The sequence below is a fragment of the Strix aluco genome, chromosome 1, assembly GCF_031877795.1.
Source record: "Strix aluco isolate bStrAlu1 chromosome 1, bStrAlu1.hap1, whole genome shotgun sequence".
Classification (NCBI taxonomy): Eukaryota; Metazoa; Chordata; class Aves; order Strigiformes; family Strigidae; genus Strix; species Strix aluco.
Window position 1 is genome coordinate 114,333,292 of NC_133931.1, and position 26,448 is coordinate 114,359,739.

At 37.9% G+C, this 26,448-nt stretch overlaps 1 protein-coding gene across 2 annotated transcripts in view; it reads right to left on the reverse strand.

Moving 5' to 3' along the window:
• Nucleotides 1-26,448, reverse strand: part of PTPRN2 (protein tyrosine phosphatase receptor type N2) — a 683,390-nt gene that overhangs the window by 594,979 nt on the left and 61,963 nt on the right. For both annotated transcript variants that reach the window (XM_074831707.1, XM_074831706.1), the window contains exon 2: nucleotides 16,149-16,199. In XM_074831707.1, the coding sequence (XP_074687808.1) occupies nucleotides 16,149-16,199 (51 nt within the window). The remainder of the gene's footprint in view (nucleotides 1-16,148; nucleotides 16,200-26,448) is intronic.

Consider the following 26,448-nt stretch of genomic DNA (forward strand, 5'->3'; position numbering starts at 1 on the left):
TGGGGAACAGAAACAAGCAAGTGCTATTTTCACATTAGCAATATTTCTGACCAGGGAAGGGAAAGGAAAAGGCAGAACCAGGCTGCCTGCTTCTGCTCGTGAAGACACCAGGAAGGATGGGGAAGGAGCATCTGGAAGCTGGAGAGAGCAGCCAAAGGAGGCTTAGGATTTGGAAGGGACATCCTGGCCACAACAGCACAAACAAGCAGACTTGAGAGTCATATCTGCTGAGGCCATGCCCAAGACCATAATATTTTATTATTTAGGTAACAGCTTCTTTTACACAATTTTCAAAATCTGTAGAAACTATACGACAGGTATGCATAACACAAACATAATTTTAACTTTTCTTTCATATAGTAAGAGAACATCTTGATACCAATTTTCTTTAAGACTTTTTCCACATCATATTTGACCATGTTTATGTTGCTTACAGGTACACATAAACACTGTTGTAAGACAGGTAGCATGCCACAAAGAAAAAATAATTGCATTTCAACAAGTTAATTCTAAAACATTAGAGAACTTACAAAATTTTTCCTGACATAACAGTGACCTTACTAAGGGAACCCAAATACTTTTAAACAAACTATAAAGTATCAGTCAGTGCTGCCACTCATGGCTGATGCTGAATCATTCTAAACAGCAAAGATTTGCAAAGTTGCAAGTGTTCACATAAATACTACAAAACTTTTCCATCTTGAATTAGTTTTCTAAGTCTTGATACTTTTATTTTTTCTTCTCTTTGGTATCTGCCAGCTCTATTAGGGACCAACTCTGTAAATTATTTTTCATAAGACCATTGTTCTTTTCCCCCATCAAAAAGACAAGTTTCCCATTTAAAAAGTAAATATTCTTTTAAAAAGATGAAAATAATTCAAGTTCTCTGAATCTTCTGCAGCTATGAAATTCTATGCTACCTTTACTGCCTATTACCAAAACCATTCCTGAATCCATCAGCTTTCCACATCCCATTATGTTATTACTCCTTGTTACTGCACACCAATTTCACTGATTCTCTTCCATTCTCTGACAATTAATTTTAGCAGGAAAAGGTACATGGCTGGATATATGGCAAATTAACTAGTATTCCTAGCTCGCTCAGACTAATCTCACACAAGACAATTTCTTTGGATTTCCTTTCGATCATACATAATGCCACTACATCTGATAATTCAATTCTCACAGAAACAAAAATAGAACGTACATCAAGTATTGGAAATCCAGTACTAAAAATTACTTTCTAGGCCATGTTATTGTTACTTAAGCTCACTTCAGAGAAAGCAAGTATTTTTGAGAGTGAAACTTGTTAGAGTAGTGAATTCACCTCTGTAATGTTCTCGCTTACCAGTTTCACATTGTCTGTCACTGAAATAACAGTGAACACACAAAGAAGGCTATTAGGTAATTCTGGAGTAGAACTTGGCATCTGGCTTTATCTATTCATTCAGAATTTCCCATAACATTGATGAAGCTGCCTTTATGGCACCCATCCACAACCCCACATACCACATTGGCACCAACCCCTGACAGATCACATTGCTACTTAAGTAATGGTATTTTTGCGGAATCACAGGTTATGTTGCTCCAGTTATGCTTCCCTTTGCAGTAGTTTCAACCACAACCCTGACACTGTGGACTGTCAATCAAGCCTGTCTGACTAACAGCTCTACACTGCTAGCAGCTTTCATCCTAACTTAGCAACCTTGCAAATGCATCAGGCAAAACAAATAGCAGTGGGATTCAGAGATTAGGTAATTCATCTAGTTACTGTTGAACCACTGCTGGTTAGGGCAAGACAACAATAACAGACTAAACCTGTTTAAACAGGCATAATGATTAATAGAGATAGCCAGACTTCTTAACCTGCTATGCCTACCTACTGGCTTTATTCAGCACTGGTGACAAATAGACTCTCGACTGCTCAGAAATAGCAGATGAGTTATTAAACAATTGCATCAGGTCATCACAGAATTTTTGCTTTTTTGACTGACTAGGGAAAACAAATAAACAAATAACTGAACTCTCAAAATACCTACAGAACAAGAGGGATGTCCATGCAAGTGCTGTGTCTTGTGGCCCTTTCTGACATGTTCTTTCATAAGCTCTCACTTTAGACAAAAGATTTAATTTACTATTTTTTCATACTGTATATTCACTGAGAATAAGGCCTCAAAAGGATGTGGAAGATGCAGGAAAAAAAAAAAAAAAAACAAACAAACACCAAAAAAACCCTTTCTCCTCATTATGTGTCTCCATCTTGGATAAGATCTTCCAGATCTCTGGCACTGAAGTTAACTCACCCTTCAAGTAAACTAAGACTTTTAGCTTTTTCCTCACACAAGCACTCTTAATGCAAGTAAGGAAAGAGTGACAGTTGTTTTTCCCAAAAATCATACTTTTCCCCCCCAAAGAAAAAGGCAAGTTTCCCTTTTAAAAGTAAATATTCTTTTAAAAAGGTGAAAATAAAATAATATTTGTTATATTTTTGAACTATACTAAATTATGGATTGATTCAAATATAAGATAATATAAGAGTCAAAACATGCCTACAGCAAATATTATTTACATGCTATTTCTGAATATATACAATAACCCTCATTAAGTACTGCTTTTTACTGTTTTCTCTTCAAAATTGCTGGCGAGGTGTAGCTTTACCAAAACATTACATATATCTCAGGTTCATATAGGCTTTTAGAAACTCCTAAGCTACTAATATAACCTGACATTTGACTTGGAAGTCAAGACCTAGCACAGTAAGATGTGTGGAGGGCTCCTTTGAATCTAAAGAGCAAATATTCGAGATTAACATTAATTTGGTTTAGTAACAGATTTGGGGATGGAAGTGGAGGTATAAAGGAGTGTCAACAGAAACAATGTCCAATGTTTCTCTGTAGGGATCTGGTAGGCTAAACAATTTCTGTGCTTTTGACCTAACTGGCTGCTGCAGAAGACAATGCAAGTTAATCTGAGAGCCTAGCCCAACAGAAATGGCTTCTTTACCCCAGTCTTGAGAACGCAAAAATAAAAGTTATTTGCACTGGCTCGACACCTCTCCACCATCATGCTTTCTCCATAGGTGTCCTTTTCAGAAAAGTATCCAGAGTTACATCTTCTCCTTACCCAACTCTGAGGCTCCTTTCACTGCCTAGAAAATCCCTCATCCATGGAGGCAAAACTGTTTGGTGACACCCAGGGAAGGAAGGGGGAGGGTGTGAAGAGGAAGGAGTGCTGGGGGGAGCCACAGTGTCCCCAGCCTTTTACTACCTTTGGGATCCCCTCACTTCTTCCTCCCTCTCTTACATGCCTCCAGGGTCCCTCCACAGTCCTGAACCATCTTTTTCCCCCCTTTCAGCATTCCCACACTCAGTTTGCAAAAAAATCAGCTTCCCTTCCCTCGAGCAGCAAATGCAGCTTGCACAGGGCATCCCAGGCTATGGCAAGAAGAAAAGGTGTCAGATGACAGTCACACTCTGCTCTGATACGGCAAGGACAGCATGGCCAGATGTGGAAAAAAACCACTGAGCTGAGGAGCTCCACAGAACAGAGCTTACTGGGGCCCAGCTAAAAGAAAAGCAAACCACTACTTTTGCTGACCCTGTCCACCTCACCAAAGCAGCTGTAAGGAGCAGTTGAAGTCAGAATATCTCATCATCTTCTCAACCTTCCAGAAAAAGCTATATTCTTCAGCTGAGTCTGAAGTTGATTCAGATACTGTTAACAGCCAAAGATGAAATTATGAGTTGTTAAAGCCCTACTCAGATTCTCTTCAACCTTCCATAAAAACAGCCTCTAATCAGTACTCTTCACAGTTTCTTCAAGTGCGATTGTGTAAGACGTTTCCGAGATGCTGCTCACGGGGGGAGAGTTAGCCACTTGGTGCGCAATACTCACAGACCTCTGCAGAGCACAGATCCAGCCATGCAGACAGCACGGCTCACAGGCACAGACAGTAAACAAGTAGAAATAAATCAATCTGCTCCTCCATAAAATTGTTGCCACTTGAACTGCAGTATCTCCCACACTGATATTGTACATAATTCTGTTTCATCTTGATTACGACCAGTATTAACACCCAAAGCAATAAAATCTTTCACATTCTCATTTTATTCAAGCCAAAGGACAACCCTGCTGCAGTGACATATGGCTCTGCTCCTCTGCAAGTATGTTAGGCCACCTACAAAATATCCTTGTCTAGCAATGGATAATGCTTTTTAAAAATCAATGACCTGCATTAATTTGTATTTTCCACTAAGAAAACCTCACATATCATCATAATTATCTTTCTATACAACAGACAGATGAGTTTTCTCACATTGTTTGCATTTTTTTTCTCCTTTAATGGAGTGGTTTTAGACTATGCCATTGATCATATAGCTGTAATGGGCTATTTTTTCTAGCAAGAGAGTTAGCTCGGGGTTCAATGATTGGAAACAAACATAAAGAACAGTCTAGGGGATATGAACTGAGGATGGGACTAAGTTTTGCAGCACTTTGAGAACAAGAGGCAGTTCACAGCCAATTACTTATTTACAATTTTCAACTTCAGGGGATTTGTTATTATCTCTGGTTTTTATTTTTTTTTTTTTATCCAAAAGCTTTCTCTGTAGTATATGTACTAACATCCAAGCAAGCATCCCAAATTCCATGCAATAGGATTAAACCCCCTCCTCGTCTTCTCCTGGCTGCATGATTCCTCTCCATGTTACTGAAAGATGATCAGCTGCCATGGGGAGGGCAGAGATTATCCCAGGATGCTGTCTGGGAGCAAGAACTAACATTTCCAACTCTGTGAGGCTGACAGGGACTCAAAAAATCGTGGTCCCAAATGTCCTGCAGGAGATCTCTATAAAAAGCCTTCCTTGCAAGGATGTAACAGATTTGTATTTTCATGTGGTTAGAAAGCATTTCTCTGCTTGAAGATGCAGGTTCACATAATAAGGAGAGCTGCAGCTCCATAAAAATCACAACACCCAATGTACAAGAACCAGCTCATAAAAAAAGATGGCCTGAAAAGTAGGAAGAAAAATATTTACGCCTCCTCTTCTTTTTCCATCTAAAACTATACTTCTGCAAACACCTGATTTCAGACCAAGAAAATTCTGTTTATTTATTGTTTTTAACAAAACATCTTGTGCCTGTGCCAACAACTTCTTAATAGTAAACAGGAGGCAAACTGCATGACATGCAGGAGCAGATTTTGTTTAGCAAATGCTTAATGTCATTGTCATAGTTTCTAAAAAGGCAGCTTGTAATGGCACTGAAATTTGCACTTACTGCAGCTTAATTAACAAATGCCCATTTCCCGTTTATATCTAATGTAGAGACATTCAGATTAAAAAATGAAAATATTTACTCATGTACTACTGTAGGTGAATGAAATGTATGATGAAAACCCCTTAGCCCTAGACTTTTGAACTATCATTTCCTTTGTTCTATCATGAAATAATGTAGCCATTCTCCTCATATCTGGGGAGAAATCATAAGATATTATTTGAGCAAGCTGATCTGCATTTGTGGGATACGTGTTTAACCAAAGCAAGAAGGAACCGTGCATTAACTTCACATGCCATTGCAGCCCTGAGAAAGTATTTGTCATGGTTTAACCCCAGAGGGCAACTAAGCACCACACAGCTGCTTGCTCACTGTCCCACCAGAAGGACAGGGAGTGAAGAGAATTGGAAGGGTAAAAGCGAGAAAACTCATAGGTTGAGATAAGAACAGTTTAATAATTGAAATATAACAATAAATTGTAATGAAAAGGAAAACAACAAAAGAGAGAGAAATAAAACTGAAGACAGACAAGTGATGCAAATCAAAACAGTTGCTCACCACCAACCGGCCAATGCCCAGCCAGTCCTTGAGCAGCGGCCCCCACACCAGCCTTCCCCCTACTTTATTGCTGAGCATGATGTCATACAGTGTGGGATGTCCCTTCGGTCAGCTGGGGTCAGCTGTCCCGGCTGTGTCTCCTCCCAACTCCTTGTGCACCCCCAGCCTACTCGCTGGTGGAGTGGGGTGAGAAGCAGAATAGGCCTTGACTCTTGTGTAAGCACTGCTCAGCAGTAACATCCCTGTGTTATCAACACTGTTTTCAGCACAAATCCAAAACATAGCCCCACCCTAGCTACTGTGAAGAAAATTAACTCTACCCCAGCCAAAACCAGTACACTATGGCATCTTCAGAACTTAGTTTCAGTTAACGTGTGCTGGTCAAGAGATGTCTGGGGATAGAAAAAGGATTCTTTGTGGTAGACTGATTCTTTCTACAGATTTTTGCAGACGAATAACCTGTTTGAAGCTGAAGCTGCCTTCCATTCTAAAATGTTGTTAACCTTTATTCCTGTCATAACTTATTTTCAATTACCATGCCAACAAAATACATTGAAACCTAAAAATCTTCTTTTGGCATCATTTGTGGAGGGTAATATTTCATGATATAACAAAATAATTTTACCCAGTGACCTAATTCCTTAAATAAAAAACCCAAACACAGACACTTTTTGGAGCTAGTATAAATCTCTTTTTAGATAAATTGAAATAAAGCCCAGCAAGAAAGTGACTTCTAAAGGACTAAGATTAAACAGACTAAATTATGCACACATTTTCAACCTTATCACAATATTTCAAATTCAATATTAACACAAGTGTTTGCTGTATTACATTAAAAACTAAAACAATTTTCCTTTTGACAGACATCCTTCCTTGAAGAGTTTAGAGTCCAAGCATTAGATGTTGTATTCCCTTATTCTCCCTTAACATCCTCTGCTGCTATCAACCTTCTTAAATCATGCTGATCCTGCCTTCGGGCCAATAGAGGAACATGCTGACACATCAGAAAGAGCAACCAAATATTTCTCAACTTACACAGAGCAGCAGCCAGAGTTATTTAAGTAAAGGACTAAATTACAATAGTTTGGGACCATAAAATATATTTATTGTTCTGTCTACTTCTAGAGCAACTTTTGTTGCTGTTGCCATGGAGGTTGTAGGGCATGAGAAAAAACTCTCTTTAAATTAAAGGCTTCAAATGGCTTATAATGGAGAATGACTTTTCATTAACTGGTCTTTTACCTGTTAATCAACAGTACTATGAAAGTTCACTTTCAGATTGTTCTTATTAAATGAGGTCATCGAACAAAAAAGGCTCTCACTGTTCTTTATTACAGAGCATTTTTTCTAAGCAGTAAAATAAAGAGAAGGTATATACTTTCTAGCTCTTTTCAGACAAATGTTCTACTTTGGACCCAATCCAGTCCAAATTAAGGACTTCCAGTAAGAGGTACACAACTTGGGATAAAACATTCTTTATTTAAAAATAAAAAAAGAAAAGAAAATGTTGTATCTGTTTAGTTCATCTGTTCAGAACAATCGTAGTCATTGGAAGTTATTTTCATATATATTAAATATTTATGTTTTTCATGTGCATACAAACTTGCATCTCATATTTAGAATATTATAAAGTAGTTCACTCCTTAGCTTCTTACATGACATCATGGATGTTAATTATTATTGAATAGATTTTCACATACAAGCTATCTGCAGACAAAAAAGTCACTATGTTTTGCAGAAACTGTAATCAGAGTTTTGCTCTGCTGAGGCAGATATGCTTTTAGGTGATCCAAGTCATAAGGTTTTGATACTCATTTGTCTCTTATTCTTTGAGAAGTTACTTAACCAGGATCACAACATTCTCCCCTGTAAACCATAAATAATTTTTTTTCCTATTATGTTTACAGTCTAAAGGCAGATTGAAAGTCAAAAATGGATTAGTGCTTGTCAAATACTGAAGTCAGCAACAAAAAGTTGTTCATTAAATGATTATTGTAATGCAACAGCAGACAGCTGATGCACAGTCTGGCCAGCAAACAGGGAGAAGGATTTTTAACAGAACTTTTGAAGAAACAAACAAATAAAAAAAAAAGGCATCTTTAGCACAGAGAAACTTGTAACTGCAAAGAAACGTCCAAAAGTATGTTATTCAGGAGACGTTTAAGAAATCTACAGCTTTGCCTCCCACACACCCATGAAAATGCAGAGAGTGAATAGTCAAGAGTCATTCATTAATGGCTTTGTAGAATTGGCACATTTTGAAAATACATAGTCTGATTCATGATCCCATATTTTAAGCATATGTAGTATTAGACAGGATTACTGAAGTTTTCAAAGAGAAAGATACAAACAGCATGATTATTAAAAAGCTGTACGATTTTCTCAGGCAGGAAATATGTTCAAAGTTTTCTAATCTATCCTTTTTTAGACGCTACCATCAACGCCTCTGTTAATTATCAAAGTACCTTGATAATTAATTATAATAATTAATCCTATTGACCCAGTTAACTACTGCTTCACTGAGACAGTATTTACTTACTGATATTCAGGTGGACAAAGGCAAATATCACATCTAACAGAGACTAGTTGAAGTTCAAAATAAGTAAGTAGATCCAAAGTTCTGCACTTCATTTTGGGAATTACACATCTGTAAGTAATCAACACACTAAGCAGAAGATATCCTTTTAACACAAGAAAAAAAATGCATATCATTGAAATCTAGAGTTGCCCAATAATCACGCTATGGCTGTGTAGCTGTCACTGCCAACTCACCAATTTCACAGCTTTCGTTTTGACAATTTTTATTACTACTCTTTGTTCATAAATATGTTTATGGAGGTGTTTTGTTGTGGGTTTGGTTCTTTTTAATAGAAGTGAACAATTTAAAGAAAAAAAACTTCCTATTATTCTACTTTTTCAAAAGCCACAACCCAAACATCTTATGAAGTAAGCCATAACACTTCTGAATGACCCTTTACACAGGAAGGGGAGAAAGTGTGCTAGATTTTCAGTAGAGGCACACTGCTGCATTGTCACTCCAAACTAGGATTCATTTGCTTTCCACCTCATTGCCAGAACATTATCCCTTGGTGCTCTCTTCTCTACAGACCACACTGTCCTTTTCATGCTCTTGTGTTTCATGATTCATCAGGCACAAATTTTACTGAGACTCCCTAATGCCTTTTTTCTAAACAGGCTGTACTTTTCCATGGTCTCCCAAATGTTACTTTTTTTTTTTTTAGTGTAATAAATTAATGAAATAGGGAACATCTCTGAACATGTCCAACAAATGTGCCAATAGCTGCTACATAACTTACCCAAGAAGAGTTAACTAAGGGGTCCACCACACACCAATAAGATACATGATACAGGCAATATCTCAAATACCCAAATATATTTTCATGAAACATTTAACATGCCACTGTAACAAACATTTTCAAAGTTACCCTAAATTGTATGCATCCTGCCTAGTACAAGTTCCAAAAAGCAGCAGACAAATAGAATTTGGTTGTTTTTTTCTAATAAATGCATACACACATCTTGTAAGAGTGAAGACTTCATATCAACTTAAATATTCAATGGAAAAATACTGAATATTTAAAAAATAAAAAAGGGCAAATCCAAAAGTTCCAGAACTGCAATCCTACTTAATATCAGATTACTACATGAGATTTTGGAGGCTCCTCCGCCTTATCACCACAAATATATAATCTGGGTAAAAGAGAGATATACTAGATAAGTTTACCTTCCAACGGTCTAGGTCCCTCCTGTGCCCCCTGCTTAAAGGTGGGGAGGTGGAGTCATTTAACCAAGCTTCTTGAATCAAACATCAAAATCCCCCCCAAATCACTCAAACATACGCTGGTTAAGCAATTTTACTTGCAGTGCTTGCCCTGGTTCTGCAAAACCCAATGCTGGTATTTGCAGCAAGTAAATAAATACACTACTGCAAGTCACAATAGTAAGATAGAAATGAAAGTTACCATATGACAACACAGCAGCATTCTTATCTGAGCTGTAAGAAAAAGAAGGTCTGTCCACATGAAATAACACTGCAACACTCAGCAGCTCCAAGACTTATTTACTAGCACAGGACACAGGAATATAAAGGATTACCTATGGCTGGTGGTAGATTTACGGTTGTTCATACTTGCCTCTCACTTGGTGCTAAACAGCAGGCTGCCAGTGAAGTCTGAGTGATGGCTTTGTGCCCTGCAGGAGCTAAAACTTGAGATTCTCAAAAAAAAAAAAAATCTACCAAAAAAAACAACCCCAAACCAAAAACCAACACAATAAAGTTTTTACTGGCAGCTGGGACAGTGGATAATCGTAGTTGCATTATCATGCTAAGCATCTTTTCCTAATGAGAAGATTGTAACTTCAGCTTTGATCACTCCTCCAGTTTTAATGCCAATTATGCTAGACACTTCTACCCCACTATCACACAGGTAGCTATTTTAACACCACATTGAAATACAAGACACAAATAGATAGTTTGAAAAACTGATGGGCCTTTTCTTCAAAGAGAAAAAAAGCACCATGCACTATTGAAAGGTAAGACAGATTAAGTCATCATTGCACTGGCATTTTTAACCTCATGGTAAAACTAAAATGATATTTCTTCACAGTGCTTTTACCTCAATAGCTCAGAAACATTCAGCATTAATGTTGAAAGTGTTCCTGTTAGTGAACACTGTGTATACTCAATATACAGTGTACAGTCAAGTAGCAAACCAGACCCCCTAGTTTAGAAACTGAGCTAGTACAATTTATTTGCAAAGCAGCAGCATGGTGGGGTGGTGTAGAGCTGAGAAATCCTCAAATTCCTCCAGTCACCATCTCTTGCTCCCTTTCATTGTGTTATCACCATTCATAACAGAAGTTGTGTTGCAACATCTCTTCCACTCATTAATCCTGAGGAGCTCTGACACTGTCAATAACACAGATGTCTTTAGAGCATCATAAGGCAAGTGGAAGCAAGATCTAACTTAAGGGAGTACACAGGCTAATGGGAAACCAGAGTCTTCATCCCAAACTCTGTATCATTTACTGGCTCCTATTACATGACTGTCACATAACATAATGGAGAAAAAGTGAAGTGGAAAAAGTGAGCAAATTTTAATCTTGGTGTTCATTCCCACACAATTACTTCAAAAGTTGTGTATGAACTCCAAGAAATGTAAAATATTCCTAATAACTAAGGCACTATCCTCATAACTGCAGATTCTCAGGAATATTTAGGTGTTAACTCACCCTTGATTTCAGTTGAATGAAGTGTGTAAACACTTCTGAGGATGTGGGTTTTCAGAATACCATTATACAATGGTAGATTTTTAAAGTTTATTCCTTGAGTATCACACCAGATTCTGACATTCTTCTGACATACTTATTCAAAGCATATTTTTAAAAATTAAGTCTCTGAAAAAAAAAATCCTGTGATCTCCTTGAACTGGTGTGAAGGACAACTGAAAGTAAATCCCTATATTTAAATAATTGGTCAGGTTTTTACTCCAAAAATACATGTATTTCTATTCACCTCAGAATTGAAGTTGGAAACTACAACATCAGTTTTACCTCATAGGGTGGTATTAGGACTTCAGTTATTTGTGAAGAATTCCCACATCCTTGGAAAGAACAGAATTTCTCTATACACACAATAAAGCTACAGTATGTAGAGGTACCACTTAGCGTTACTTCTCAGAAGTCTGGATTTAGTTATAACAAGCACTGATGCTTACTGAAGAGCTTCAGGCACAGATTTATAGTATTATATGACAAAAATTTGATAGCTTTTGTAAGAGCAGTGCCTTGCAAACACAGATGTAGCTGCAGACATCTGTTAACTAAACAATGCTGAGGTGCATCTCCCTCTGTAATTCCATCCTACTGCGCAATGATCTGGAAAACCTCAAAGCGTAACACATTAAGTTCAAGAAACCATTTCAGGGATCCTGACTCTTCTCCCTTATCATCTGTAGCACACGTTTACCATTTATGGCTCATCACCAGCACATGCAATCACTTATATTCCAAATGTTCAAGGAGCTCTGTAACTGAGGAAGAAAGTACATTAATATTCTGAACTATCTAGAGACATCCAAACTTGGAAAGGTTCATGACTTTGTACTGCAATGCTTGGACGCCTCTGACACACCATGCTAACCTAAGTCCCTCCTAACAAGTGCAGCTTGCATACATAAAGCAATATTGATTCAGCTGTGCATAGCTGTTTATACAGCCTTTCAGAAGCACAGCATCTTCAAACACTACTGTAGACATTAGACCATGTCTTCCTAAGAGAAGTTTAGTCGTTGTCAGTGAGGCTTGACTTAACGATGCACACTGTGCCAACGACTGTATTTAATTAACTTTTTTGGTTGGCCTCACAGAGCTGTTTTCTACAATCTGATCTTGTCTGCATGAACCCTGTTATGATTTCATGCGGGAACGAGGCTTGCAGCTACATCATCTTTCATAAATAAAAGTGCCCTGATTTATAAAGGCTCTGTTGATAAGGAGCAAAGATATGGTATCCACACATGGATAAAACACAGCACAAAGCTTCTTTCCAAAGCAAAATATCTGGAGATTAAACCTAAAGGAGAGAATGTCATCCTCCTAAATGAGCATTTCAAACAGTTTAATAAAGGGAGGAACGAGGACAATAAGGGATGGTTATTTTGAAATGAATGCTTTTATCTATACCAAATGGTGTCTTTCCCGGTGGCACTACCAGAATTCAATAGCATGGTTTCATAAGAAAGGATAAGAACTAGTCTTTGCTTTGCTGCTTTCAGGAGTCAGTTTGCTTAAACCTTCCAACAAGGAAGCTATGTGAGCTCAGGTTTTAAATGAACTGCTTTACCTAGCACTTAAAATGCAAAACAGAACATGACATATTCCCACTTATCCAACTGTACTAGGTTTAATATATAAATACAAGGAGTGTTCAAGAATAAATGAAGGATCTCTGTCTCAGATCATCTAAAAATTCCTGCTTGATGCTTCTTTTTCTTTCCTTCTCATACAAACACATTCTAGGCATAATAGTTAAGAAAATAAAAATACACACAGGCAAACTTGTTTGTTTAAACATCTACTTCTAACCCAGACAGCAAAACATATGTGAACACGTGAATACCCTATCCCTCTCTACCCACAGCTGTGTCACTATGCATACATTTCAAATCCTATTTCTTATATTATCCTTTTCCCTTCTATATATCTTGTTTAATTAAGACGTCGTTATTTGCTTCCTTTGGCATCTATAGCAGCTTATCAGCACTTATTGGGGAGCAAGCATTTCCAAGCTTATAGCATACCAGATTATTTTCTATTAGGGTCTGCAGCTCACAAGCATATCCACCTTTTGTATTGAGTTTTTAGCTGCAAGCTTTCAAGCAATGGGTGAAAATATCAGTTCCTCCAACTGTAAAACAGAGGTAATGATGTACTAGAAGTGAAATAAGTGGCACCTAAGCCACTTTACCCTGCAAAGTTCTAACTTTACAAAGGAAGAGTCCAGGAAAACTAACTCAGTCTTTTTGCCTGGCTTATCCTTAAGCCATTAAAATAAACATGAAACAGTATGTTCTTTTTTAACCACTTGATGAGTCAGTGCAGCTCAGGAAACTGATAAAAGGTTTATGGAAATAAATTAATATTGCATGAATGCTGCTGGAGCTATTAAACAAACATAAGTGAGAACCCATCACTGAAGCCAGAATAGACCTTTATATGATGAGGGAAAGCAGCAGGAAAGTCAACAATCATTATTACAGCAGGTTCTTTGCCCTGCAAAAATAGCATATGTCCTAAACAGATGTAAGCTCTGCAACCAATACAGCTATGCTGTCTATATCAGATCTTACAATTGGATTACATTTCTTTTAACAATAAAAGAAATTTCTTTCAACACCTCTTTTTTATTCATTCAAATGAACATTTATCACAATATTTCAGTCACTTAATCTCTTCTTCAAAATAAATAAGAATAGTATTTTTTAAAAGTTATGAAACAGCTCAGTTATTGGTGTTTTGGTTATCCATTTACAAGTCTGATGCATGACAAGTACTCGAAGTCTCCAGTTGATGACATGAGATAGCAAATGCTGTGACTTATGTCTTCAATAGTCAAACCTAGTTTCATTTTTGAAAAAGCGGTCAGTTCAGTTATCTTTGCTGAGAGAAAGATCAAAATTATCAGCCTTCCTGCAGGAGTCAGACTCAGATCTGCAGATCACAGATGCTTCAAAGATGCTACCCAAAAGTAGCTGCTGTTTCTTACCCACATTCACACTGTACTTCAAAAACATGCACTTATGTGACAACAAAGGAGGCAGACCTTTCCATGACCTTGCAACACACAAAGTAAGATCTGCTCCTGAGCATAGTGACCTCCACAGACTTAAGTTACTGAGCTTTCAATCCAGCAAAGCACTCACATTTTAATATATCAGGATTTTTGAAGAAATTCAGAGATACTGTTTAACCAGAAGCAGTTTGGACAGGAAAAATGAGAAGAACTGCTCAGAAGCAAGTGGCCCTCTTCTCTGGTACATATCAAAAGTAAAATCTGATGGGTTTTTAGTACTTCAAAATATGATCTTCCAAAGATTCTGTTAGTTTTCTCAAGAATGGTGTATTTTTACTTGCATCCAGAACAGCATTTAAAATCCTCTCTAGACAACGTTTGCCCAGTTAGGGCAAAAAAATGAAATACTTCACAGGGACCTTAAACACATTAACAGAATCCCCACGTGTATTTTTTTCATTAATATCAGCCATTAGGAAATATCATTGATCATCTGGTTTATTCATTAATGACTTTAAGTTACAGTTACGCTAAAATAAGAGTAGATCTACAGAAGAGGTCCATTCTGAATTCAGATACAGTTTCCATAGTTTTATTTTGCATGCTAATGAAAGTCATGTCGATTTTTTAGAAACTGCGTCTTCGATTTGGAAAATGAGTAGAGCAAGAATCTATGAATTAACCTTTACAGCAACATCTCTATTGAAGACTTGTTGCTATTAAAGTACATACATTTCTTTACTATCATCTGTTGCATAAATTTCCCATTATACACTGTCTGCCAGATATAACAACAGTGGCCTATCATAAAACCCAATTAAATATACTTACACTGAGGAAGACTACAGCTAGGCACTGAATATCACTGGTAGTCAGCAAAATGTACCACTGTAGAAAACTGCCACTATCCTTCTCGGCGTCAATCATGGAAATTGTCAATGGAGAATTTTTACATATCATTGGAAAAACTTCAAATGACACTTTTGCACAAGAACTACCTTTGGAGATGTTAAGAAATGCACTGTTTCTAACCTTCTGCCTATTTTAATTCCTCCAAACTCCTCAACTATATTTCTGTCTTTTTATCCCATTCCTGCATCATTTGTCTGACACTCAATAATACTGGAAATTTAATCTCATTTCATCTTAAGTGTTTGTTAATTTAGGATATTAATAAAGTTTATCTATTTATAGACCCATATTATTGGCTCCTGCATTTGATGGAAAACAAAACTTCTTTATGTTATATATTCACAAATAGAAATTTCATATACAGTACTTAATTTTTTAAAAAATCCCTAATTATGGATCTATATATTTTACAACAGTAATTGCTTCAAGAGATCTCTCTCTAAACATGGTACATGCTTGATCAGGACTTAAATGATTTCATATAATACCTTAACAATCTTCGACTATTGTCAGAAAAAGTCTTTCCTAATATTCCATTAGATTCATTCATACATTTGTGTTGGCTTTGACTTACTGAAAAGAAATCGTGAAGGAAAACAGAAAGCTGCTTCTGCTTAGTTCAAGTAATATCACAGAAAAAGTTAGCAGCATAATCAAGAACAACGGTGGTCTTCCTTTGAGACCTTCTTTCTTATTACAATAATTAACAACCTTTTGAAGAGAAGGACACTGATAGTTACTCAACATCATCTTCTAAAACCATGAACAACCTGAAGATAAACAAAACAGTTATTTTCACCCTGTATTAAGACAAATTAGGTGTTAGCATATTTCAATGAGTTTAACTAAATTACAACCTGTTTCTCATGAAAGGATATGATGGTGTTCAAGGTTGAGAGAATATTTATGTATTTTTTAAATCTATTAAATTTCTCATAACTGCTGACCAGAATAGTCATACCTGGCACTTCTTTTTTTCCCCTTTTTCTCTCCTGCTCATTCATATACAGATTTGACTTATTGAATAGACCACATAACAGTTACACAGCAGAGGACAGAGTAGACAGCAAACCAAATATTGAAGACTTACCATTTACACAGATTTCAAAAGATTTGCAAAGGTCATCCTCAAACAGGCAGCCTAAAAACACAATAGAAAGATAAAAATTAATACAGGTTTCAAACTGTGGATAATTAGCGCAGACTGAAGACCTCTCCGGCTATTAAATGCTCAGCAAGAGTCAGACATTGGGTTGGCCTTAGGAGGCTAAATAGGACCATACAGAAAGTCAAGAATGTGGAAACAGGTCTGGTTAGACAGCACATCTTACTAACTGGTTATGTCCAGAATAACCTTCAATGCTTTTCTTCTCTCATTCCTCTACTGAGGGTTCAGTTTTCTCTGTGCATGTCTCTCTCATTTAGTAATTTAAGGAACTTTATTCTCAATTTTGAATACATTATGATACCACAGCACAGTAATGCTGCAATACACTACAATAATATACACCAAGCAATTAGGAGTTTCCTAAAGATATTTGTACTGCAATAAGACAAGCCTAGGAATTGGGTGTAAATTGTTCAAATTAGGCTTGAATTTAGTAACTGCAACCATAGACCATGCCTAGATCCTCAGGAGCACTAACTCTTTGGAGAAAGGCCTAAAAATTAAGCTATCCATACCAAAACCATGATACCTTCACAGACAGCTCTGACAAATTGGTACAGGTCTATGACAAATATCCTAGATTTTTTTCCATATAAAGCAGGAAATTTGTTCCAAAGTACGCTACTTTATTGGCCCCCAATACCCCTTTATCTTCAAATAAAATGTACTCCTGCTGATATTTGTGAGGGCAGCAGAGAAGTGGGCAAGATACACCTCTGCTCTGGTCACTCCACACTGGAGGATGGGGACAAGGACCAAGTGCAGAAGCAGCATGAAATACTGTACTACCGTTAAGGGCATGCACTCTGTTAACCCAGCAAGTAGTTTCTTTACTTTTTTTTTCTGAAAAAGAGCTAGGACTGGATAAAATCCAAGGAATGAGGCTGTATTTTGAACACAGAAACTGCCCTAGAGAACACATTTTCACAATTAAGCCTTTTAACTTCTCTAGGAAATACCTTAAGTCTATAGATGGACACAGGGAGTTATAGAAATTAATCTTGAACAGTTTCACACTAGGCATCTAAAAGAGCCAGGAACTTTACCACCTCTAAACACAGGAGCAAGTCCTCTCTCCCCAGCCATGCCCACCTTCACAGAGTACAAGCATCTCTGTTCATTAGAAAGGCAAATGGATTAAGTAGTCTGTTCTTATCAAAAAACCTGAAAGGCTCAAGACTCTACCTATGAATTACCTGAGTCCTAACCCTGCTAAAAGAAAAGTTCAAGGGGATAGAGTAACTTATGGATGCCTACATAGCCTTTCCGCAGGTAACTGTATTAGTACATCATTAAGCCTGAAATAATATATTGTGTTTCTCAGCAGAATTTATTAGCACAGTGCTAGGTATGAGCTAGGCAAGCAGATCTACAAGAATTTAGATTCAGGGGGAAGGCCAACAGGGCAGATTCTGTGCCCGGGAAGCTGATGGAGCAGCTCATCCTGAGTACCAACATACAACACATGCGGGACAACCAGATGATCAGGCCCAGTCAGCATGGGTTTATGAAAGGCAGGTCCTGCTTGACAAACCTGATCTCCTTCTACGACAGGGCGATCTGCTTATTGGATGAGGGAAAGGCTGTGGATGTTGTTTACCTTGACTTTAGTAAGGCCTTTGACAGCATTTCCCACAGCATTCTCCTGGCAAAACTGGCTGCTCGTGGCTTGGATGGGCACACGCTTCGCTGGGTAAAAAACTGTCTGGATGGCCGGGCCCAAAGAGTTGTGGTGAACGGAGTTAAATCCAGTTGGAGGTCGGTCATGAGTGGTGTCCCCCAGGGCTCAGTTTTGGGGCCACTCCTGTTTAACATCTTTACTGATGATCTAGACGAGGGGATCGAGTGTACCCTCAGTAAGTTTGCAGATGACACCAAGTTGGGTGGGAGTGTTGATCTGCTCGAGGGTAGGGAGGCTCTGCAGAGAGACCTGGACAGGCTGGAGCGATGGGCTGAGGCCAGCTGTAGGAGTTTCAATAAGGCCAAATGCCAGGTGCTGCACTTTGGCCACAACAACCCCCAGCAGTGCTACAGGCTTGGGGAGGAGTGGCTGGAGAGCTGCCAGTCAGAGAGGGACCTGGGGGTGTTGATTGACAGCCGGCTAAATATGAGCCAGGAGCATGCCCAGGTGGCCAAGAAAGCCAATGGCATCCTGGCTTGTATCAGAAATAGCATGGCCAGCAGGGACAGGGAAGGGATCTTACCCCTGTACTCGGCACTGGTGAGGCTGCACCTCGATTACTGTGTTCAGTTTTGGGCCCCTCACTACAAAAAGGACATTGAATTACTCGAGCGTGTCCAGAGAAGGGCAACGAAGCTGGTGAAGGGTCTGGAGCACATGTCGTACGAGGAGCGGCTGAGGGAACTGGGGTTGTTTAGTCTGGAGAAGAAAAGGCTGAGGGGAGACCTCATCGCCCTCTACAACTACCTGAAAGGAGGTTGCAGAGAGCTGGGGATGAGTCTCTTTAACCAAGTAACAAGCGATAGGACAAGAGGGAATGGCCTCAAGTTGAGCCAGGGAAGGTTTAGACTGGATATTAGGAAGTATTTCTTTACAGAATGGGTTGTTAGGCGTTGAAATGTGCTGCCCAGGGCAGTGGTGGAGTCCCCATCCCTGGAGGTGTTTAAGAGTAGGGTTGACATAGCACTTAGGGATATGGTGTAGTTGGGAACTGTCAGTGTTAGGTTAACGGTTGGACTAGATGATCTTCAAGGTCTTTTCCAACCCAGATGATTCTGTGAACGAGACATATTGGAGCACCAGCAGAGTCCCTTACATCTACCCCACACCTGCCTACAAAGACCACATATACATCACCTTAAGCACATATTGAAAGCCTACAATATACATAATGATAAAAGTGTTCTCTCATCATTTTACCTATGCACCAATAAACTGTGGATATACATTTGGTAGCTTTTAAAAGGCAGAGAATGTTTCAGCCCAGGAAAGCTGCAAGCAGACTGTGGTAGAACAGCACGTGTGTACACAATCCACAAACTGTGGTTCGTGATATATTTTTGAGATGCATATATTTTGCTCCAGACAAATCTACTGTGACAGCTGTTTGACCCGAAACAGTTTTTGAAAACTCACTGAAGATATCTGATTGCAGCCTTGGTACTGATCCAGCAAAGCAGAAGGATACTTTAACTATATATTGACTCATGAAGAATGCAAGACAAGAATCATGACAGGCAGTGACCAAAACACATCAGCACAGAGTATACAGCACAAGAAGAGCTCTAACTAAAAGCATAGTAATGATCATTTAAAAAAAAAAAAAAAAAGAGTGCTTGCAGAAAAAAAGAAAAAGAAGGTAAAAGGCTTTAAATGCTAATATAAACTAGACAAATGAAAGGTATACTTCAATATTCACATTTTCAGAAATCTGAAGTTACCTCTTCTAAAAGGTTTTATGGTTAAGAAAAATCCTTAGTTAAATCTCTTGGCCTTGTTTTCCTGAGAAATCACGAAAGAGTTATAACCAGAAGCCTAGAACATTCATGTCTAGTGAAGAGCTGCAGAAGGTGTTCTGTGATGGAGGGAAAATAGGCAGTTTTGTAGTTGATTTCCCATCCTGCAGTGACTGTGCTGTAGATCCAAAAGGTGTCAGATGACAAGTTTCAACCAGAAACATTTCTAGAAGTGACACATTAAAACAGTGACTGGTTCACCCAGACCCTGCTGATTCTGAAGCACCTGGGAGCTGTGATCACAGCCACCTGCTGCCCATGGCCAGCTGCTAGAGGCAGGCCATCCTCTAATATACTGATATTCTCAGAAGCAGAAAAATCCATATACAAGATGAACAAAATTATTATGTTCAGGTACAAAGAAATAAACAGCCAGGCTACCTATGTACAGAACTCTGATTGAAACGCATTCTGATTTTGCTTGATATGTTTTGCTTTATCACCTAATTTATTTTCCAGGAAAAACACAAAAGAAAACTTATCATGTTTTAGTTTCTCTTTTAATAATAGTTGGTTATTTGATGCTCACTGCAGCAAAGCATCTGATGCAATTATCCTGGGAAAGTTATGTCTTGGAGCGCAAATTAATCAAGTCAACGCATGGCAAACTATATCCATCTATGGTACTCTAAAATAGACAAGGAACTCCAAAACTGCTTGAAAAACATTTTGTTTCAAGCCATTTATTCCTAGAGTTGATTCTTATGTATATTTCACCTAGCCAGTCAATATGCTAATTTAACTGCTAATTTATCTTTTGTTGTTATTTGCTGTGACATTAAGAAGCATCATATTTCATTTTAAATATCATCTACCTACTAAAAGTAATGGTGATAATAAGTCACCACTGAAGAGTGGAGTGATATTGTCTCCTAGAGGCACTTAATTCAGTTCATGCCTTATGGGATCAAATTTACATTTCATTTTCTATCAAACAACACCCCTACCAGAGATCATCTCCCAAAACGCATAAACCATTGATGCAATAACTTCAAACCCCACCAAAAAAAACCAAACCACCACACAAAAAAACCCCACCAAAATACCCAAACTCCCAATCTTTCTTCATACAGCAGCCCTGAAATAACAAATTCTTCATGTAACTATTGAACTAGCTGACAGAGACTAAAACCAAACAGGTACACATATATTGCTTTGCTTAATCTAGAATTTAAACACAACTTCTTGACTTGCATTAAAGAGTCTCCTCTCTGCTACTTATCTACTTATATGATCCCCACATCTCAGTAGTGACAAGTCTGGAGCAATGACTTTTGAACAGGTGCACCAGCAGCCACAAGAAGGTCAGTTGATCATCCTCTCCCCATTTAACCAAGGCACACGAGTCCATGCTGTGCATCCTGTAATTTAGGGAGAGTAGTTTCCTGACATACATTGGAGCTATTTAAAAAAACAGCACAGCAGTAAGGATTATCCCATATACTTGGATAACTATGTTTTTTCATTCTTAAACATAAGGGTTTGCAAAGGTGTGGTATATGCCCATTAACTTCTACTAACGTAAATCATGCGCTTATAAACTATCTTCTTAATCACCTACCATAGTGAATTCCAGAAGAGTTTATATGAGTAAAGCTCACTACTGGTCAGAAAAGCCCAGGCTGACTGTGTAATAATATAGTGAACTTCCATACACCAAGGTAAGTATGTCTCTCAGACAGAAGTCAAGAATAATAAATAAATACCTAACTTCAGCCTTGCCTCCAAACACAGGCTTTAGTAGTCTTCAATTCTACTAAGCTGTGTCAGGTACAGGGACCATTTGTACTGAACCTACTACATATATACACACATTTTTTCAATGTTTTTTAACTTTATGACTGCTTAAAATGAGGGTGGGTAGGTATCTATGCTATATATTACAATACACTGACATGGTGCCTTCTTTGTTAACCAGTCAGAAAAGGAGATTCCATAGGGCCTCACAAAATCTACTTCCCTTCCCTCTCCTCCACCCTCCATCTCTAGTACTGTTTCTCAGTCAGCACAACATAATCACAAAATACTGTTGCAAGTACGGGACCTAAAAGTTTAAATCTCTTTGTCAAGAAAGTCTTCTCATGAGACACTAATAAAACTCTGCTTCCTCCTTTCATCAGGTATACAGCAGTTCTGCTTTTCTAAAGACAAAAAAAGAAACATTTAAACCACACTAGAATATACTGTTTGGATTTATACAAGATGCCTCTAAAGGTTGCAACAGTCAAGGCACCAGCTGAAATCCCTCAAGCCTCATCTAGAAAAAGCTGTAGTAATTCACTTATCAGGAAAATAATTCTTAAAAATGCACTCATCAAATAGATTATACTATGCTTATTTCTCTGTCCTTTCCCCCCACTTAACCAAGTCATGATGATCTTACATTAAACACCTCTTCTAAGAATGCCCAAAATCTGTAAACATTGTTATTAACCAATATAAAAAATGGGCCATAGCCCCCTTTATCAAAAATAGTCTTATAATCATCAAAATAAGAAAACAATAAGCAAAAACAACTAAGTTCCGTCTATATTTAGCAATCAGAAACTGGGAAAATACAAACCTCCTAAATCCTTTCTGTTGTTGAAGGTTCTCTGTCTCTTTCTTTCATACTCTTCTTTCAACCTAACATCTCTCCACATTTGCAGACCATCACAACCTCACCTCATCATGAGGTTTTAGCCAGTATGTGCTTCTTTAATCAAAATATGCTGATGATTATTAGCATTTTTAATAGTCTAAGAAAAAAAGCTCACTCCACATTTATCTGCTTCTTTAGATTTAGTTGCTACCTGGTAAGGAGACTTTGAAGGGTAAGTACTGCTAAACACTGCTAATGAGAGAAATAAAAAAGGAAACACCTGGGCATGCCAACACTGGGCATGCCTGATGGGCCTCTCTGGGTCTTTACTAGCAGCTGTGAATGACTCTAAATAGAGAGCACATGTTTATTTTCCTATCAGAGGATTAAGAAATATGGTCCAAGAATGATATTTTAAGAGTGCTCAGCTCACACAACTGGGATAGCTCTAACTGAAAAAAATCAAGATAGTGCATAACAACAATAAGGAATGATAACATGAACTGATTGGTAGGAAGAGTCAAACATGGGGTTTGTGCAGAAAACTGAATGGAGAATTCTCAGTTATAGAGGTGAGAGAAAATTTTGCTCAGTCTGCTAAAGCTATGGTCTATCCAACACATCCCCATCTGTTCCAAACTCTTTCGTTCTCTTTCTGAGAGTATTTTTTTCTAACTCCTACCTATTCTCTTCTGCTCCCCAAGAAAGCATTGTTCCACCACCAGAATACAGCGGCCCCTTTCTGTCCCTCCCAAGCACATGCATGCTGTACTCATGCGTTACCCTTCCTACCTGCGCCCTCTCCTTTCACTCATGTAGGTAAACAGCATGCCTGATTGTTGGAAATTTCTGGATCCCCAGTCTCACCTTTTTCCATGGGCACCCTCCACTTCCCTTCTAGCATACTCAGGCATTCCTTATCTACCTCCTTTCTGATGTGTTGATTAGGAGAGAAGTAAAGAGACAGGAGGTAAGAGAGGGGTGGGATTTGCTCTATCTTGCTTCCTCTATTCAGAGATTTTCAGGAATGGAATAGGTTCAGTCACATTCTCCCTTTTTCCTCAGGTTCTCTGAATATCCAGAATATTCTTCATTGAGAAGGGCACTTTATCAAGACATCAGAACCTGTGATGGTTTATCAACAACTGCTTGGAATATTAGCTTAACTGTGAAAGAAAAGTAAATCGATGTGGTCAAAAATAATATTAAAGGAGCACTTAATACTAAAGGGGCTCTTTCTCCCCAGAGAGAAAAATATATGACAACATAATGAGCTTTGATCTTCTTCCTTTATATCACCTTTTAAGTTTTTTTAAGGTAATAGGTGCCTGATGTTTTTGTAATACTGTAAACTCTTGAGAGCAGATTTATTATTTTTTTTTTAATTGTGTGCATGTACAAAGCCTAGTACAACGAAACACTGATCCCTGGCGAGGAATCCAGGCCTTACAGTAATCCAAATTAACAGTCATAAAGATGACAAAAGAAATCCCTGCAGTGGTTAACTGAAGAACTGTGCAATCTCTTACATGAAAAGTTTCGAAAGTCATGTAAGGAAAGATTTCCCATAAGTGTTACCATATGGTGTTAACACTTCCTTATCTCAGAATTACTCCTTCTTTCAATCATTTTTATACACACTGATTTTATATATTGAAATATGACCCTAGCCAGAATAATTCACCATGGAATTGAGTTTTCAGTCAAAAAGGAAAAATGTCAGTTCTAAACTTACAGCCAAGATTTGCCCCTGAAACCTCAATGATAGTACATATTAGTGCTTCAATTACCTTCTTTATAACACTTGCCCTTCAACATGTATGGATTGATGCACTAAAAAGGCAAAATAGTATAAAAATGCTGTGATGTATGATACTATTTCTCTCGATGTAAGAGCTGTACTTTGTCCTTTCTGCATTATAGAAAAAAAAACAAAACAAAACAAAAAACGATTACATCTTTTCTTTTGCATGTAATTAGTCCCGAGCCTGTCCACCACTACAGAAAGGAATTGCTTTCTGGTGAAAATACTATTAACTTATCTGATTACTAATGCCATGATTGCAATGATATAGGGCTTTTCTTCTGGGGAGCACTGTGGAAAGGTCACTACTAAGAATAATTGAAGACGCAAGCAGTAATAATAGTTCATGAGGCAAAGATACAAGGAAAGGCCATCACTGGGAAAGTTCCAGAACAGCATTTGCATTTGCCCCAGGCTCAGAAAGAACATGGCTGATACAGGCAATGTGTATTTTGGTGTGCCTTTTTGTCATTTTTTCACAGTAAGTATGAAAAGAACTTGCATTGTCTCCTCTGAAAAATTACAGTTCTTTCAATGCTATATTTTCCAACTCTGTTTCTTTAACAGAGAGCATCACTAGCTCATATGGCAAACAGGGAGCACAGGTATAACCTGGCAAAAAAGTAGCTCCACTAATAGTTAATTACATTGAACACTAACATGCTCTACATTTAAATAAAAAATTTGCAGATAAACCCATTGTTGGAGAACAAACAGAATATCATTTAAAAACTAACATTACAATTATTACTTCTTAGGATCAAGACCTAAACCTTTTACCCACACCCATTACCTGTGGCAGGAGGAATAAAATGTGATTTTGCTCAAGTAACACAGCCCCAAACAAAAGATCTTTGCCATGATGGTAGTTCATACTGGGACAAAATTAGCATCTCAACAATATAAAATGTATGATCCATTCATTCAAAATTAGAAAATGTTAATTGAAGTGCTGTACAAGCTGTACACAGAATGTCATAAAGATCCAGACCAGGCCTTCAATAACTGTGATTCAATACCTTCTTCTGGCTACCAGTTGCTAAAACTAATTTCCTTACGGGGCAGTAAACTGAAATCACCCAACACCCACTGAAATCACACCTGTGACTAAGCAAAACATTTTTTGCACTTAGCAGAGAATCTGGGGGCTGAACATCACTGACTCTAAATTAATAAATCCACTTTGCTGTTTAAATACATCAACTGCACGATAACCCTCCCCACAAAATCTGTGGGCAGTAAAGCCTTCTAGTATTATTCATAGCCATAAGATATTAAAAGGTAACACTGAGGTTTACATACAGCAGAGTATGATGTTACCAGAAAAGTCTTCCTCAATGTTATTGCACATAGGTCAGCAAGCACTACAGTTCAGTGGCCTCTGTCATATTCATTCTGTGAAAGAACTACTGTCATCATTATATCTGTCAACTTCATTTTACCCATCAGTAACTGTCAGTCTATTCCTGTATACTTGTTTTACAAAATTGCAGAATGGAAGTGAATTCTAAGTCCTAATTATAACATAATTCTAGCCTTCTTCCACAGTGAGGGTTAAGATAAGCTGGGTCAAAGAGGTAATGAACTAGAGGAAATAGGAACTATGACTGGGGGTCGTGTGCTTTGGAAGATAGTTCTTTCAGATAAAATTTTACATGGTAAAGAAGCTATGTCCCATCATCTGAAGTCAATCAGACTCCAGGAGCCATGTTCAGCTGCCTCATGTTTTGGGGAAACTCCCATTATTCAGGTAATCAAAGGAAGGAAAAGAGATACATTTATCATTTTCCTCTAACAAGCACCAAAATTTTCTCTTCATTATTTGTCAGAGATTCTTAATGAGTATCTCCTTGGTACTTAAAAAACATAACCGGAATTCACAGCAATTCTCATCCAGTTGTATTGCCTCTAAAAATAACAAACTACCCAGTATTTAAGGCTAATATGTCTCTCCCAACACTCTCTTGAGCAGAGTTCAAAGGCAGAATAAAATTTTTGCAGAAGACCCCTTTGGAATGATTGGCTTTTTTGTTCTGTTTTATTTAGAAAACAGTACAGCATCTTTTAACCAATGATGACTATACAAACAGCTGCAGTATGACCAATACCTATCACATAGGATCCCTTCTTTTTCCCTTCCTCACTCTTAGAAAATCCCTCACCTTTTTGTTCCATCTCTATTTCACGCTTAATTTGAGCTGGGTAAATTATCATGTGGACTTGGCAAAAACAACTTGGCCAGGCTGGATGGGGCTTTGAACAACCTGATCTAGTGGAAGGTGCCCCTGCCCATGGCAGTGGGGTTGGAACTAGATGATCTTTAAGGTCCTTTCCAACCCAAACCATTCTATGATTCTATG